Source organism: Capsicum annuum, chromosome 12 (assembly GCF_002878395.1).
Source record: "Capsicum annuum cultivar UCD-10X-F1 chromosome 12, UCD10Xv1.1, whole genome shotgun sequence".
Classification (NCBI taxonomy): Eukaryota; Viridiplantae; Streptophyta; class Magnoliopsida; order Solanales; family Solanaceae; genus Capsicum; species Capsicum annuum.
This window is the reverse complement of record NC_061122.1, coordinates 78,978,746-78,998,128: the sequence shown is the minus strand read 5'-3', so window position 1 is coordinate 78,998,128 and position 19,383 is coordinate 78,978,746. Positions and strand designations below refer to the sequence as shown.

Here is a 19,383-nt window from a genome sequence, read left to right as displayed (position 1 = left end):
CTATCTTTCAACTCTTTAGCCAAGAATTCACCAACATCAAAGGCATATCCGATATTGAAACCAACTATTATCTTTACCTGGACTAGGCTCAACATATCATCACCTGCCATTAGATATAGTCTATGTCGGGCTATCGTCCATCATACCTTAAACTTAAAGGTGAGAGTACTCATCTTTATCTTCTATAAATTGCCAATACCACCTGAGACCCAAGTAGTATGCTCACCATGTGCAGCTATCCTTTCTGCTATCCATTTAAACTTTTCTATCTTATCCTCAGTACCTAACATATAGTTAGTGATCTTCCTCATCTCGGCGATTCTATAATCCATTTCAGCTGTGTTGGCTGGAGCCTAATAATTCAAACCATATTAAAATATCCCAATGGTTCGGGCAAAGATATCAATATGCACTTCTTGAATCATTAGGGAGGTAATAGGCTCGCCTCCCTTCTATAACATACCCTGTGGATATTACCACTGAAGTTCTCCTTCGTATGCAATATAGAACTCATGAACAATCACCTCGTTGTATCTACTCGGTGCTCTCATAATCTAGTCAAACCTATACTGCCTGAAGCACTCAGAAAAATTAGGTAAATCAGACATCCCTATCGTAGTCATTATCCTTTCTTTATATAAAACTCATTTTTTATTGCCTATAATGAGACAACCCATGTTAAATGCCGACTACATGCTAGGGTATCCCCATCATTCTATAATGGGCATCGGAGCAGGGTCCAGTGCGAGTGTGTGGTCTTGCCTGTCTATCAGGGTAGCCTCTACCTCAGGACTCCTTGCCTCACTTTTAAAGGGTGTTGGCTTGTTTCCTTTTTTAACAATTGTTTTGGATGAGGACACATTATTTGGAGGCATTTTACTACAAGTACACTAACATGAGTAACTAAGAAAAAAAAAGAAAAGAAAATTTCAAAATTCAAAGTTCAATTTGCTTGGTTTTAGTCTGGTAGAAGTGGCGGGTACTGGCATATCCACTTGGTACAATTAGTATACTTGAGTCATATCCTAGACAATATATGGTCTTTGTTCACTAGTCATCTTATGACCCCTCCTTATAAGTCGAACCAATTATTTACGACTCATAACCAATAGTCGTAAGCTAATTAGAAACTTTATTTTATTTTCATTCTTCCAAGGTAGTTATGATAAGTAGGTACGAGTCATAAGGTCTGAATGCGACTTGTATGGTTGAGTCGTATCCATTCCAGAACTTTGAATTTGTTAGATTTTCATATTGTCAGTGGGTACGAGTCCCATTATGACTCCCATACTGGTCGGTATGAGTCGTAAGGAGTATCGTATCGACTACAACATAGAAGTCCAAATTTTAAAGTTTGACCCCGATAAAATTTCCAATTTACCCACTACTTTACTCAGCTATATCCAGCAACATAAGTATAAAAATGCATCAAAAATTCTATTTCTGAACCCTATTACTTCCCTAAGTTTAATTTTTGCAACAAATATACCACACCATGCTATCTTATACCTAATATTTGCATAAATTCTACTTAAAACACATTTACAATGCAAAGCACAACTCATTTTTACTTTAAAAGCAAAGAAAATGCAATTGGGAACTTACTTGATGAGTGAGAATTAGCTAATCTCGAATTTGAATTGTTTTGCTTCCCAAATTTGAGTTTAACCACAATAATTGAAAGATTGGACGATGATAGTAGTGAAATCAAGTTGAAAAAACTTGGATCTGTGGTTTGTATTTGAGTGAAAAATGAGTCAGGTAAGAGTTATAAGTGTCGGGTACCCGATCGAGTTTATTTCCCCTTTTTAATTTAGGTTTTGGGTTGGGTCAACCTGATAAATGACCTAGTAATCTAGGGTACGAGTGGTCTATACGAATTGTACCCAAGCTTATGGGTCATTTCTTTGACTCGTATGGCCAGAAAACTTACCTGGGTTCTGGAGTAGGTATGACTCTTGGTCACGATCCATAACCAAAGGCTACAACTCATACCGAGAGTTGTATTCATTCTAGAACTTAATTTTTAATTCTGATTGATCTCCTAGGTCATTACAACTCTTACTCATAGGTCGTACCATATAGATATGACTCATAAAGAGTCTGTATGATACTCTTTTAACTTCTGTGGATTTTATCTACATTCTTTTAGTCCTATACATTGATAAAACACATTACCAATAATTGAAATACGTACAAAAATATGGGTTGCCTCCCACGCAACTCTTGATTTAATGTTGCGGATGATGTGGCTAAGTTGGATACTCAATTTCACCAACTAGCCTTATGAGTTGCCTCCCATGCAGTGCTTGATTTAACATCACAGCATGACACAATTTCTTTAATTACTCAGACTTCATCAAGGTCAATATTAGATAGTTCCTTCACTTATTCTATATTTCCCATATAGTGCTTTACTTTATGTCCATTTTCTTTGAATGGATTTGTGCCATCCTTCACTATTTCTAAAGCACCATAGGGATACACTCTTGTCACAGTGAATGGACTATGCCACCTAGATTTTATCTTTCTAGGAAACAAATGAAGCCTAGAATTGTATAGTAGTACTTGGTCACCTTTTTCAAATACCCTTTTCTCAATCTTTCGATCATAATACAACTTCATATTTTCCTTGTAAAGTACTGAACTTTCATATGCCCAAAGCCAGAATTTGTCCAACTCATTTATGCAATTCAACCTAGATTTAGGTGCATCCTTTCACTCTAAATTCAGCTTGTTCAATGCCCATCGTACGTTATGCTAAAGCTTAATTGGTAAATGACAAGCTTTTCCATATACAAGCTTATAAGGTAAAGCACCTATGGGGGTTTTGTAAGCTGTACAATAATCCCATAATGCGTTGTCTAACTTTTTCCCCAATGAGTTCTATTGGCACTTACAGTCTTCGCCAATATGGACTTGATTTCTGTATTGGACACTTCGACTTATCTACTAGTCTGCGGATGATAAGGTGTTTCCACCTTCTGATTCACTCCATATTTTCAAGCAGACTCTTGAATAGATGATTGTAAAAATGTGACCCTCCATCACTAATAATAGCACGTGGCATACCAAATCGAGAAAAGATATTCTTTCTAAAAAATGTTGTGACACTCCTTGCCTCATTGTTCGAAAGTGTAATTGATTCCACTTACTTCAAAATATAATCAAAAACTACCATTATGTACATCATGCTACATGAATTTACAAAAGTTCCCATAAAATCTGTTCCCCACATATAACACACTTCCACTTCTAAGATAGGGGTCATAGGTAGTTCATGTCTTCTAGCAATAATACCTTGTCGTTGACATTGATCACATATAATAGCATAGTCATGAGTATCTTTCTAGATAGTCAACCAATAGTATCCATATTGTAGGATCTTATGAGCTGTACGGGACCCTCCAGGATGACCCCCAACTGGGGATGAATGCCACACTTCCAGTATGCTCATAATATCCACTTCAAGTATGTATCTCCAAATAATTCCACCTGCATAAATTTTAAACAGTTAAGGTTCATCCCAAAAAAATTTTCTTACCTTGTACATGAACTTCTTCCTTGGCTAATATGAAAGATCTTCTGGGGCTAGATCACTTGCTAAGTAATTTGCATAATCTGCAAACCATAGAATTAAATCTTGGGAAGCTACCAATTTTTGTCCATCTGGAAAACTATCATCAACCTCCAAACCCTTAGAAACCTGCTACATAGCTTCCTCCTCTAGTCTAGACAAGTGATACGTAACTTGATTTTCTATGCCTTTCCTGTCCTTTACCTCAAAATCAAATTCTTACAACAATAGGACCCAATAGATAAGCCTCAGATTTGCATCTTTTGTATCCATTAAGTACCGTAACATTGCATGGTCTGTGTGCACAATCACCTTTGTCTCAATCAAGTAAGATCTAAAGTTTTCAAAGGAAAAAACCACTACCAATAAGTATTGCTCCGTCATGGTATAGTTCTTTTGAGTAGGATTAAGTACCTTACTAGCATAGTAGATGGGATGAATGATATTTTCTTTTCATTGGCCTAGTACAGCCCCTTAGGCCAAACTATTTGCATCACACATAATCTCAAAAGGTGAGGACAAATTAGGAGACACATGATTGGAGCAGATACCAACTTCTCATTTAAGCATTCAAAATCCTTCTTCCTTATATCATCAAAATCAAATTTTACCTCCTTCTGAAGAAGTTAGCTAAGTGGACTCGCAATCTTTGAGAAGTCCTTGATAAATCGCCGATAAAAACTTGCATGCCCTAGAAAACTCCAAATTCCCTTTATTAAATTTGGATAAGGTAATTTTTCAATCACCATAATCTTCGCTCGATCAACCTCTATGCCTCTCTTTAAAATTTTGTGCCCAAGCACAATTCCTTCTTTGACCATAAAATGACACTTTTCCTAATTAAGCACCAAGTTGCATTCTTCACACCTTTGTAGGGATTTTACCAAGTGATTTAGACAATTATCAAAAGAGTCCCTCACAACCAAAAAATCATCCATAAAAACTTTAATGGTGTCTTCCACCATATTAGAGAAAATAAACATCATACATCTCTAAAACGTGGCTGGGGCATTACATAGTCCGAATGACATTCGTTTGAGTACAAAGTTCCCATAGGACATGTAAAAGTAGACTTCTTTTAGTCTTTCAGTGCAATTGTAATTTGATTTTAATTGGAGTACCCTTCAAGAAAATAATACCATCCTCTGCCTGCTAACTTATTGAGTTTCTAATCCATAAAAGACATTGGAAAATTTTCCTTCTGATTCCATGAATTCAACTTTCTATAATCCATGCACACTCTCCGTATAGTGACTGGACTCATAGTCACTGGCTCATTCTTCTCTTTGGGAACCACAGTTATTCTGCCCTTTTTTGGTACGCATTGAACCGAACTAACCCACTTACTGTATGCAATAGAAAATACTACACCAATATCAAACCACTTGATAATGTCCTTATTCACCACCTCCTTCATAGGAGGATTGGGTCGACACTGATGTTCAGTAAATGGAATACAATCTAGCTCAAGCAGAATTTTGTGAGTACACAAACCAAGTAAAATACCCACAATATCTACAATGGACCATCCAATGGCCCTTTTGAATTTTTGCATTACTAATAATAATACTTTTACCTATGTCTGGCTCAGATCAGCTATAGTGATAACCGACAAAATATTGTTGACCCCAAAAAATGCAAGTCACAAACGAGATGGAAGGGACTTTAACTCTAACATCGGTGGTTGTTTAATGGATGGGTGAGCAAGTGAAGTTTTTTTGTTCTTTAAATCTAGATCAATCTTCTTTGGTTCATAATTATAACCATTACCATGCAATGCACTCACCAATTCCTCATACCCTTTGATACCTTCAGAGTCAAAAGTTATAACCATAATCGCAAGAGCTCGACACCTAGCCTTTCTTATAGAGGAATAATAGTACCAGAAGCATCATCCCATAGAGTAACTATATTAACATCATTGAATGAGTCTGTCTCCTCATCATCTACATTAATTACAAACACCGCTATCAATTCATGAGACTGCTTCATAGAATTGCATACGTTGAATGGTACTTGTTCATCATGGAGTCGCAACATCAAATATCCTTTCTCCAGATCAATCAGTATCCTACCTATAGTAAAAATGGTCCTCCCAAGATAATGGGGAATTTAAAGTCCACTTCACAGTCTAATATAGCAAAATTAGCAGGAAATATAAAAGAAGATACTTTTACCAAAATATCATAAAGGATACCAACGGGCTTTTTTACAGTCCTGTCTGTCATTACTAGTCTTATGGTGGTAGATTTTGGAGCTTCCAATCCAAACTGCTTGAATATAGTAAAGGGCATAAGGTTGATGCTAGCCCCTAAATCACATAATGCTCGAGTGAAGTTGAAAAACCTAATAGTGTAAGATATTATGAAAGCGATAGGGTCCTCCTTCTTCTTTACCAAATATCTAATGATTACAACACTGCAATAATAAATATCATCAACAGGATCATAACCGACTGACCACTTCTTGGTGATCAAATCCTTTATGAATTTTTCATATCCTGACATTTGCTCTAGCACCTCTACAAGCAGTATATTAACAATTACTCTTTTAACATAGACAAAAATTTCTTATACTTACCTTCTTCTTATTTCTTTTTAGTCTTTGGGAATAAGGAAGATGTGGTTTTGGAATGGGTTTCAGCATAGAATCTGTAGCCTTTTCTTCTTCTTTAGTCATCTTATTGCTGCTTCTAACATCAACCAGCTCATCCTTACTCTTTTACTCATCGGTTGTGGGTATAGGTGGATCTATAGTAATCTTACCACTCCATGTGGTAATGGTATGGCATTGACTATTTTTTCTAGAATTTACCACTGTATTACTTGGAAGAGTGCTAGGATGTCTATGATTCACTGTGGCTGACATTTGACCAAATTTCTTCTCCAACAACTTAATTGTTGTAGCATCTGACTCAACTTTTTGGTTCAACCCTGACAAATCAATTTTTATATCCTTCAAGCAGTTTTCTTGACTTTCTTTCCCTTTGACTAGTTTGGCCAGGAGTACCTCCATTCTGGACTCTATATCTTAAATCCCTCGTGGAATACATTTGTCACTCTTCTTCATATAGTCATCCTTACGCCACCAATCACCATCTCTATCTCTATTCCTATCTCTATATATATCATTATAATATTTCTAACCTTGATTCCTTTGCCCTTGAGCTAGGAAATCCTCAAATCTATGATCAAGATACTTTGCCTCTTCTTCAGATTCGATCTCAAATTGTTTGGAAGCAGACCCCTGTGACACTACTGCATTCACCTTCTCAATAATCATTGACACAAATTGTTTTATAAGTAACCCAATATATATGAAGCTGTGCAAACTCTTGTGCTACCATATCAGTCATTTTTCCATACATATTTATTGCTCCAATAGCATATGTACCACCACCATGTTCTGAATCTTGAGTATGCCATCCTTTGTTGGTAACCACAATATTATCTAGCATTTCTTGTAGCTTTCCAGTGAAGATGCATAAATACTCCTCCTAAAATAGTATTTATCTTTCCCTTAAGCTATTATTCAATGATTGATAGAAGATCTCAGACAAGTTATATCCTCTAATTTTGTGATTTGGTATCATGTTCAACTTTTTTTGAATTGACACCATGCCTTATATATACAGTCTGTAGGTAAATGTCTGAAATTGTAAATTTCATTCTTTAACTATAACATCCATGTAGGAGGGAAGAATCTACTTAGAAACTGTGTTTTTAACTCATGCCAAGTAGTGATAGATCCCCTTGGAAGTTTCCCTAACCATAAAGATGCTTCTCTAGTCAAAGAAAATGGGAACAACCTAAATCTTAATGCTTCTTGATTAACCCCTAGAATATTGTAATTTATGCATATCTCGAGAAAATTTGTAAGGTGCATGTTTGTGTCATCCTTTGCAGCTCCTATAAAAACACCATTCAGATTTAGTAATCAGATCATAACACTTGTGATATCAAACTTCACATTAGAGGATAAAGAAGGAGGAACAATGGCTCCAGACTCCATAGGCTTAGCATAACCTAGATCTTCATCATCTTTCTCATATAGGTCTATGTGTTGATATGTTGGAATAAATAGAGTCCTGCCTCTCTGAACTCGATGATCAACAACCTATCTCGGTCGTACCAATCCTTGCTGAGCTGCTACCACCTTAATAACAAGTCTGACTTCTTTTGCTTCTCTTCGTTCTTACTCCAACAGTTGTTATGTCTAAATGTCTACAATATTTTATGGATCTACTAGAGAACGTAGGAGTTCCGTGTTTGGGTCCACCAGTGGGGGATCTTTCACCCTATTATGAACTTATCCTGATATCCATCTAGGTGTTTGAAGGATTCTTTCTGGCTCTGGATCAAAAGGGAGTAAGGGATTTCCTCTACTCCTAGTATTTGGCATACACCGGCGTATGCCAAATAAAAATAGAAAATTAAAAACCCATGAACTTCACTAATTCAATTCACGACTCAAAATAGCATCCATGGTAATGATGATAAAATTTGATGTCGTCGAAAACTACACCTCCACTAGAAGTATAATGTGGTAGATTACAAATATAGTAACCTAATAAGGTTGGGGTCGATCCCACAGAGAAAACATGCATAGTTTCTTGTCGTTATATAATCCACAAGTAGTATAGGAAAGTAAATGGGGGATTTCTTTATCAATTGTAAATACTAACCAATTCTTTAGTGTTGTCGAGTTGAAATTAATACGAGAGGAACTCTAGGTCTGTGTTCCTCCTAGCTTTTGAACTGCATAAATTTCTTATGTTCAACCTAATTATTCTATTGATCTGCATTCAAATCCTACAAGATAGGTATTATCCCTTGCTTAGAAGATAATTTCACCCTTTTTGACTTAGTTATCATCTCAGGGCATCGCCTTGTTACCCCTTTCCAAGACCTCATTTATACTTGATTATCATATCACTACCTTAATAATTTTTTCCAATCTCAAGATTCTTATTTATCGAATGGATGCAAATACAGGAAATCTCAAGAAACTACAACTACTTAAGGCTAATTATTGTGCAGAAGAATTAAGATATATGCAGAAATCTTAGACCAATTGAGTCTCACACTTTCTCTTCGTAGCTAATCTGTCAGTGTTCCCACACCCCTAGCTAAGGAGATTAGCTACTCATGTTTGTGTAAGAAACCATGATAATCAATGAAGAACACATAAAATCAATAACACAAGAATAAGATAAATAAACTCCAAAGTCTTTAATTAAATAAAAACCTAAAATCTCAAGAATAATTATGAAAGTATGTAATAATATGTAATAGCCCATAAAATAATGTAACAATGCTTAACCAAATAAAAGATAAACCTTAGGGTATTTATAGTATTCAAAATAACATAAAAATCCTATTAAAAACAAGAAAGGTAAAGTTAAGTCAACATTCAGTACGACTCTACACTTGTATCCTTAGCTTACGAGTTGTATCCTCCTTGTCTTAACCATTCCATTGTCTAATTTACCCATGACTTCAATTCTCTATTCAGCCTATGGCTTTATCTTATGAGTCATAACTATATATATAATTCGTGTCCTTCATCCGTATCCACCGAGGACTTCAATCTTTTCCAGTCTTGAACATTAGTTTGTATAAGACATCCCTATATGAGACATACTTAGACTTTCAACTTGTATTCTTCTAATACTTTAATTTTTGGATAGTATCTATGATTTTGTTATTCTCACGGCTTCAGCATACGACTCGTATACTGGATTACGACTAGGCTACTTGAGTCGTATCTTTCTCATACTTGGTTTCACGATTTGTCTTTTGGTTTTGTTCCTCATACTATTCAATATATGAGTCATATTGAATGGTTACGACTCAAGGGCTGACTCGTATACTGATCGGAATTGGTCTTGTTAAATATTTTTCTTCTCTTTCTATTAAAATAATATTATAAACATACTTTACCTGAAATTCACACCAAAGTCCATCATATCTAACAAAACAACCTAAGTTCACACCTAAATTCACAGTTTTAAGCATCAAAAGTGTCATTTTTCCATGCCACATCATGCACCACTCAGATGGTACATCACTTAAGCGATACTTTGGTCGCTTAAGCAGTGTTCTCAATCACAACAAGACTTCACTTAAGCAACCAGGATGCCAGCCGGGGGTATTACCAAAGTGAGTTTCCCAACTCATAAGTGAGTTCTGCTTCAGTGGTATTTGGGTCACTTATGCAACATTCATAGACTAGGAGCTATTGCATAAGAGGCACTTAGCCGCTAAAGCAATGTTTGCTTATGCATCCCAATATCCACTTATGCGGACCAATGTTTTCTAAAGTGATACCTAGTAGCCTTAAATAATCCTTTCTCACATTTCCCACTATTTTTGAGACTTGGAGCTTCGAGTTTTAGAGTTTTGGGCGATTTCTTCCATTCCAAGCTTGGGTAAGCTCTAAATCTTTATTTCAATTATTTTTCTTTGATTCTTGTCCATTAAAGCTTGTTAAAACTCAATTTCAAATATGGAATTTTGGCTCGAAAAGCCTAAGTTAGTATTTTTTAATTTAAAACCCCAATTTCAACCCATTTTCACTTGGGTTTTCTTCTATGGGTTCCTTTAATCATGAATAATATATTTTTGAACTAAAATTTTGATTTCACCTGTTTTTTTGAAAACCTATTTTGGGGTTCTGTTTTGACCCCGACTCAAAAATTGGCAATATGGGTATCATTGGCTCCCTTTTGATGTGTAGATTCTTTATATATGTTTTAGTTGATTTTGAGTTTGTTCTCGAGGGGAAGGCTACGTATTGAAGGATTTTTACTGAGTTTTCTTCATTGAGATAGGTAATGGCTTAACTTTCTTCAAACTAGTCTGGGTAGTTAATATTGACGTAAAATCATGTTATGAGTATAGATACCAATCATGAAAATGCTATTATTACTATTTTATGCCTATATGGGGGCCTATGCTGTCATTGGTGGTTTGAGATATTATTTTCTATGTGTGACTATATGGGGTCTTATATGATATTGTTGGCCTAGTATTGATATATATTTGGTTGTATTCTTTTTGGTGGAAATAGCCTAAGTTGGGATTTATGTGGTATCAATGACATATTATTGCATATCTTACTTTACTGGTATATGGATCACATTGGATCATGGATGGATGGCATATTGAGTGAATTTTTAGCTCACTTGGTTGCTATATACATTGGATTTTGAAATTCGTATTTTGGTTTGCTTGTGACCATTATATCCTCATATTATATATATTCATGTGACATTGGTACCGCTATCGAAATACTATTTTTTCTGATAGAAAATATGATATGCTTAAAAACCTTCTGCCGAATATGTGCTCGAGAGAAGTTATAGATAATGGATTGGTAGTGATTATTGGATTGTATATAGGCTGCGAACCCCTATGGGTCCTACATTTAGAGCAAACCTTGATAGGTGTATACAGAGGTTGTGTGACAAACTCAGATATATCACAACATCATAATCATCTTTATTGTATTTCATACACTTTGCATGTTTTGTGCTATGTTTTTGTCCTAGATTTGATATCTATCTATTTGTTCTTCTTTCTTGTACCTATATTTGGTATATGTGCATATTTGAGAACTACTAGTACAGACGGTGCGGGCAACTATTTGGGACACATTTTGATTGCTTATGACATCCATGTAGTTGTATTTTATATTCTTTGTTTACTAGTTTGCTCAGTCGGACTATGATACCTACTAAGTACAAGTGGATCGTATTTAACACTACTGTGCCCTTTTGTTGCAAATCTAGGTACGAGTACACTATGATGTAGCTGATTTTGGGCGGCGTTTGAAATATTTTGAGGTAGTAAACGATCTACATTCTAGAATCAATTTCATACCTCTTTTTATCTAGTTAATGTCTTATTGGTATTCAGAGATAGATTATGTTCCTTTAGGATTATTAGTTGTATATTTTGACTTTGAGATTCACTTAGTTGGTTCTTACACCGTGACACCAAATTTTGGGGTGATTTATGGTATGATTTTTATGTATTTTTCTATTATTATTGGATAAGTGTGGTTCGACTTTGTTTTAGAACTTTTGCCTTGGGAAATGATATTGTTCTTCTTATCTATATCAGTTTGGGTGATTGTCTTACTTTTCAAGGCTTGCTGACAAGTGCCATTATGACCCTTAGATTTTGGGTCATGACAAACTGCAAGATTATGGTGGAACCAACTTCTTTTGTATTCGTGAGGTGGTAATTATGGTTATGAGTTAGTAGGAATAGTCACCCATGTATCGAATAACAAAATAACTTATAATTGGCCAATTATTATCTAACATTGCTCATATGTTTATTATATGAGAATATCTATCAGTTAGTTGTATCCCTTGAAAATGGAATAATTGAAATGCTAAGGTTTTTGAAATAGTTTATATTGATTATGATTGATGACCCATTATTGTAGGGTCGATTTAGGGACTAGAGTTATTACATGTGTTCTTTAATTTTCATATCTCTCATGTTATTCATGATAATAATTGGTGGCTGCTTCTTATTGAGTCATTGAGGTGTGTTATGTTTGTAATTTAAATAATTATAAGCCAGTGATGAGGCTAAATGAGTATAGTTTGTCTTTAGGTTATAACTGATGAAATGGTTTCTTATAAATGATTGATTATTGATGGTCAAATAGACTAATATGAGTTGTGGTGAATAATTTATATTTTAATGAAACCAATAATGGTGTGTTGGTAGGTGTTTGTACTCTAGATGAGTTATTCTTGTGCACTGATCGTGGAAGTATGAAAAAAGAGTCATAAATTAGATATCTTGAGGAGAAAACATGGTGTAAGTATTTGGTGGTGATGTTCATTATAGAATTAGTTAGGGTGTAAGTGCTCGATAGATTTTTTTGTAGAATGAGAGTTGATGAAATCTGAAGCTAGGATAAATTCTAATAAAAATCTGGCATTGCATGGTTTAGAGATATTTAGTGTCCTGAGGTGTGTTATGTGATGAAATTAAGGTAATATCATGATATGCGATGGACATAGTATCCCATATAAACTTTTGGAATGGAATTTAGGTAAGTAGAACTCTGGATATAGTGTTTGACATAAAGGGGTTAGTTTTGGATGTCCATATCAAGTAGTGTGTTATAAATTGCCCAACATTAGGACTACCCAGAGCTACTACCTTGCCTTCTCTACTACAATAGGAGGCAGGACATTACCATAGGCCTGCTATAGCAGGAATTTTCCTGCAATAGTAGGAGGTAATAATGGTCAGTCCCACTATAGTGGTCAGATTCTGCTATAGCAGTCGGATCTAGCTATAGCGATGCCGCTATAGCGGGCTTGATGCAGTAAATATTAGTTTTTTCTAAGCTTAGATGTTATCTTGTCATGAACTCTCAAGGTTTTGTTCTTAGACTGTAATTAGAGAAATTACTAATTTGTGCATCAATATTTGGTTCCGCATCTTCTTAACTTAAAAATCCTCGATAGAGTGGCCGAGTATAAAATGTGGTTTAGTTGATAAATGAAAGTATGTAAGTAAGGTACAATATAAGCTACTCTGTAAGAAATGTCCTTCAAATTTTAACCTCGTGTTTCTCTTCATCTAACACTTATTCGAGGATGAACGAATGGTAAATTATCATCTAATGTAACAAGTTGTTCCATTGTTATTGAAAATATCTATGGTAAAGGCATACAAATCTCATTCTTCACAGGTGTTAGGATGAATTCTCTAGTATGGGCATTCAATAGATATTAATTAAGGTCATACAATACCCCCAACACAAAGTTAATAGGAAGTTTCCTTCTATCACATATCCTAAGCAGTGTAGCTCATTTGTGATGGAAGTGAATCTTGTATGTATTCTTGTATTGTCTCTCCTTCTATCATAGTGAAGGTTTCATACTGTGTTTTCAGTATGTAAACTTTAGAATACTTCACATATGTAGTTCCCTCATAAGCAGTCCTCAAGCAATCCCATATCTCTTTAGCATTTTCACAAGCTGAGATCCTATTGTACTCATTGGGACCTATGCCATATACTAACAATTTCTTGGCATTGTAATTCTTTTCAATCTTTTTCCTATCTTCATCATTGTACTCTCTTCTTCTTTTAACTACCATTCTTGTAACCTTTCCTTCTTTGACTTCTTTAACAGGCACATGAGTACCATTAAGAATTATGCCCATCATCTCATTATCCTCAACCATAATGAAGTCGAACATCCTTGTTTTCCACCACCCATAGTACTGTCCATTGAATCTTGGCAATCTAGTCGGTTATTCTTTTTCTAGATTAGGTAGAGAAACCATGTTAGTGAAGACACTCTAGATGTGAACCTATCTCTGATACCAATTATTGGAACCCTTAGGGTTTGCACCATACAGTAAGGGACCAGGTCCCTCTACATCAATCAAAGGCAATAAAACAGAGAAGAGCAGGAAAAATAAAGACAGTGCTGAAATAGTAAATACACAAGGAATTTTATGTGGAAACCCATGGAGGGAAAAACCATGGCTTTCCCTTACAAGCACAAAGATATCCACAATAGTCAACCTCCTAATTATAGTCTAGATTTTACCCTTCCTCTAGTCTTCTTGTGCTAGTATCAACTTTACTACAAGTTCATCTTGGTAACTCTACTAAGGACTCTTTCTACACTAATTAACTCTAATCAGCTTTAAGCTTAGGCAAATCTACCTAAGAACTCTCTACTTAAACAAAACTTTACTATTATAACATGATTAGTTTGTTTACAAATCAACACTCAAGAACACTCACTCACCTTTAAGCATATTACAAAGATAAGAATTCGAGCAATGTTTGAGCAATTTTAAAATGGAGTTTTTGCTGCCCTCTTTGATTTTTGCAAAACCTATTTGATGACGAAATGTCTCTTTCCTTTTATAGATGAGTGATGATTAGGTATGGAAGATTATTAGACCAATTATCCACGTCCGTACAAAATAACACCTGCAAGTTTGTTACATAAGAGGACAAAAATGTTCAGAAAACACGTGCCAGCTGTACTGTACCTTGCACATCCAGGGACCTGGTGCCTTGTAGTTCAGCTGCTCATCATCAAAATTACATATAGCAGAAAGACATATCTTAAAAAATCTTGTGGAGTCACTCTTGAACATGACCAGTAATTAGTCGAATTGCTTTTTGTAAGACAACAAACACAAACAGTCTTAATAGTTGTATATGTTTAAACTTTAATGTATTTATTATCTTTTCTGTAATATCACACTAACCAAGAGAAGGTGAAAGTTATTATTTATGATTATTACTGAATAATGTAAGAGCATCGAATTTATTTGAATTCCTTCTTATTATCAATGGAAGGAAGTGTGACACATTTAATAAATCTGCAAAATAAAGAGGTTTATAAGTGGTTTGCCTCCACATAGGTAATATAAATTGGCTTGTCTCCGCACAAAAGTACATTCTTACATCTTTAATAACATAGTTAATTATAAAATACATGAATGAAAACAAAATTAAACAAATACATTTATATAAATTTAAAAAATGGTTTTTACAAAATTGTGAAGCATTCTCTTGGTTTTAATGTACCAAATATGTTCTACAATGTTTAAAACATGTCTACGTAAATTTGAAAAATATATTATTACTTGCTTTAAAACCTGTAAAGTCTTACCTTAATTTTTTTTGTTAATGTTGCAGTAAAATTACCCAAGTTAATTTCATGTAAAAATCGAATAGGAGACATTGATTCGGTTGTAGTAGAAATTACTAAACTTTCTTAGGCATATGCTCTTTTCAAAGTTATCCCAATTTCTATGCTCAAATACCAAAGTTGCATGGGCTAAAAAAAAATACAAAACCAGTATAATTATATAAGACATCAAAATTAATTCTACAATATTTTAAAACAATCACACTAAAAGTTTGAGTGAATTAAATCATTCAAATAAAATCATGATGGAGAGAAACCCAATATGGCTAAATTACCCAACGTTTGCTATTGCAGCACCCTACCTGCTATAGAGACTAAGAGACCCACTATAGAAGTCCCTTATTTTATGTTACTGACCACTACAATGGTCCACCCCACTACTATAGTGATCTTATTTTAGCAACCCCAGGCTTCCATAACAAATCTTAAATAGTAGTTAGAGTGAACTTCCATCTTTTCCCTCCTTTACAACACAAACTTTATTTTTCAACATGGATTTATCTAATCATGGTAAATACAATAACCAGAGTTCTATACATCTAAATTTTATTTCAACAGTTTCTATCAATCACTAAAATCCTTATATATCATAAGACAACTATAAAACCAACATACTAACCACCACAAGACGCAAAGGGTCTCTACACCACATGACACTCAAATTTTGTTTGAATTTACCCTAGCCTGAGGTTATTACAATTATCACCCTAGGGACAACTCTGCTCAAAATGTTATACCATATACTACTCCTAATAAGGGGATGAGTCATTACATCCAATACCAATTAAACAATTATTCATCCTTGAACAACAACTAGAAATAAAAGCAAAAAATAAGTAAGAATTACCTAAATTGATGAACAATCGAGTATAATGCATGCATATGTCTGCTTCAGTCTCTTAAGTGGACTCTTCAATAGGATGGTTCCTCCACTAGACTTAGATGGACAAAATCACTTTAGTTCTTAACTTTCAAACATCCTTATCAAGAATGGTATGAGGTTCCATTTCATAAGCGAGTTTCTTATCTAGAAACACCAAATACCAATAAATGATTTAATCATTATCTCAATGATATTTTTTGAGCTTTGGAACATAAAATACAGGATAGAATCTTGACAAATTAAGAGGTAGATCCAACCTATATTCCAAGAGTCCCATATCCTCCAAAATTTAAAATGGTCTAATGTATTTTTAACTAATCTTACCATTATTCTAGAATCACATCACACCCTTCATGAGTAAAACTTTAAGCAACACATACTCGCATTTTTAAAAATACACATCTCACATTTTTTTATCTGCTTACTCCTTCTGCCAGCTTTGAGCCTGAACCAATTTCTCTTGTATAAATCTTAACTTATTCATAGACTCTTTCAATAAATTATTTCCCTAAGATCCCACCTTAAAGGCATTAAACCACCCAATGCTAATCTGTACTATCTCTCATACAAAGCTTCAAAAGGAGCCATATCTATTCTTAAATTATAACTATTATTGTAAGCAAATTCAAATAAAGGTAAGAACTGGTCCCAATGACCACCTAAAATATATGACACACTCATGAGTAGGATCAACTGATCAGATTGCCTAGCAATTTGAGGATGAAAAGGTGTACTTAGATCTATTCTAGTACATAACTTTCCCATAAATTCTCACCAAAGTTATAGTTGAATTATATACCTCTATCTGATATGGAGATAGGCACTTTATGTAGTCAAATAATCTCCTTAAATCAGATGTATTATGAATTATCTATACCAGAATAAAGTCCGTAGACTTAGAAAATTGGTCCATAATTATCCGAATAGAATCATCCTTCTTCAAAGTCTTAGGAAGACCAACAACAAAATCCATGGCTATCTGCACCCACTTTCATTCAAAATAGGCATCCTATGAAGAGTACCACCAGGTTTTTGATGTTCATGCTTTTCCCATTGGAACTTCTGTCACTTAGCCACAAAATCCACTATATCACACTTCTTACAGTGCCACTAATAGTGTTTTCTTAAGTCATGGTACATCTTGGCTGCATTAGGATGTATGGAGTACCTCAAACTATGTGGCTCTACAAGAATTGTCAAAATTAAATAACCCACACGAGGTACACAAACTTTCCCTCTAATCCTCAATATTCTTTTATCATCAAGAATTGACTTCTTAGCTTAATATTGCAGAACTTTATCACAAATCTTACCCAACTTCTCATCTTTGAACTATTAGCTTTGATTTGGTCAAGGAAAGTAGACATCACCTTAATATTAACTAGAAAGTCTCCCCTCCTGGTCATCTATAATATTATAAAATTGTTAGCAAAGGTCTGAATATCCCTAGCCAATGGACATCTAGAAATATCAAAGTATGCCAAACTACCTATATTTTCTATCTTTTAACTTAATGCATCCGCTACTATATTGGCCTTACCTGAGTGAAAAAAATAAAAATATAATAAGGCTTGAGTTGTTCCATCCTCTTTCATTGTCTTAAATTCAAGTCCCTTTTAGTGAAAACATGTTACAAGTTATTAATCAGTGAATACCTCACTAACCGATACATAAAGTGACACTATATGTTGAGAAAAAACATTACTGGTGCCAACTCCAATTCCTTCATAGGGTAGTTCTTCTCATGATTCTTTAGTTACCTTTAAAAAAAACAATCACATTCTTGTCCTGCTCAACACAACACCCAATACCGAAGGTGAAGCATCATAATACATAAAAAAGTTTGTACTTTTAATTGGCAAGGTAAGCATAAAATATAAAGTCAACAAAGTCTTGAGATTTTAACATCTCTATTCACACACATTAGTATATATAAAGGTACTTTCTTATGAGTTAATTGAATCAAATTTGAACCAATAGAAGCAAATCCTTTTACTAACCTACAATACTAACTAGCCACCCACACAAAGCTTTAGATTTTGGTCAAAGTAGTAGGCCTAGCCTAATTCATAATTATAATGAACCAAAGCATAATTACCTTAAAATAGAGAGTAAAACTTCATCTTAGTTCTTCCTTAGACAATTTTAAAATTAGAGCTAGCCTAGTTTTAGGTGTATTTTGAGTATGTTATAGTCTAGGAAAATGTGTAGTTATTATAGAGTTTGTTGATGATTTTGAGTGGCTGTTAAATTAGAGGTTAATTTTAAGAAGTCATAGAAACTCTCAATGTGTAAAATGGGTAAGTATAACTCTATTATAATGATCATCATGAATAAGTCGATTGAGAAACATGTTATGAAATGGCCAAAGTTAGAATGGATCTCGAGCCACTAGTTTAGTGTCATTGAAGTGACAAATTTGTCACTATAGAAATAATGCTATAATAGAAGTATCACTACAACAATAAACTATTTTGACCTAGGTATTTTTGTAGCAACAAATCAATCAATACAACGACAAAAAATATAGAAAAATTAGTTTTAATTCCGAAATATCATTTATATTCCCATTTTCTAGGGCTAGGCTAAGGTTATTTTGCACCAATTTTGGATTTTTTTTATCTTTGAGGTAAGGTTATTTTACTCTCCAAACTTAAAACCACTCTCAGGAGATTCTTAGGGTTGTATGAAACATAACCTTGGTTGAATTAGAAATTGGCCCTAACTTTATAAACTAGTGGGAATTTATATGGAATGACATGCGTTTCAGTTGTTATTGATTCTAAGTTGTTAAAAAACACTTTCTGTGATAGAATTCTTCCTTAAAATCCTATAATACAGAGAATTTAAAGAGATTAAGGGGTATAAAAGTCTAAAAAGATGAAATAGGTCAATTTCATGGATTGAAATTAACATGTTTTGGTTTATTATGCTTAGAAGTGTGGATTGTTGCATTGAAACTTATTTACTTATTATTTTTATATTAAAAATAAGAATAAACCAAAAGAAAAGGTAATACTATGGACACATAGTGTTTTGAAGCAAGGAATTATGGTAGTTATGGTCAAATGGTAGTATAGACTTGATTTGACTTTACGTTTTTATGAACGCTAAATGTTTGTGATAATTATGACATTACTTGTGATTGTTGGTTATCATTTTTTATTGGAGAATTAGATTGAGATTATATATACATACTGTGTGATA

General features: G+C 34.2%; 1 protein-coding gene across 1 annotated transcript; it reads right to left on the bottom strand.

Moving 5' to 3' along the window:
• Positions 1 to 13,407: 13,407 nt before the first annotated feature.
• On the bottom strand, positions 13,408 to 13,800 carry LOC107849128. Its single transcript, XM_016693776.1, has one exon. The coding sequence runs from the start codon at positions 13,798 to 13,800 to the stop codon at positions 13,408 to 13,410; it is 393 nt and encodes a 130-aa protein (XP_016549262.1).
• Positions 13,801 to 19,383: the final 5,583 nt, after the last annotated feature.

Excerpts from the sequence above, each read along its gene's own strand:
- LOC107849128 (XM_016693776.1), bottom strand. The coding sequence starts at position 13,800 with ATGGTTGAGGATAATGAGATGATGGGCATAATTCTTAATGGTACTCAT.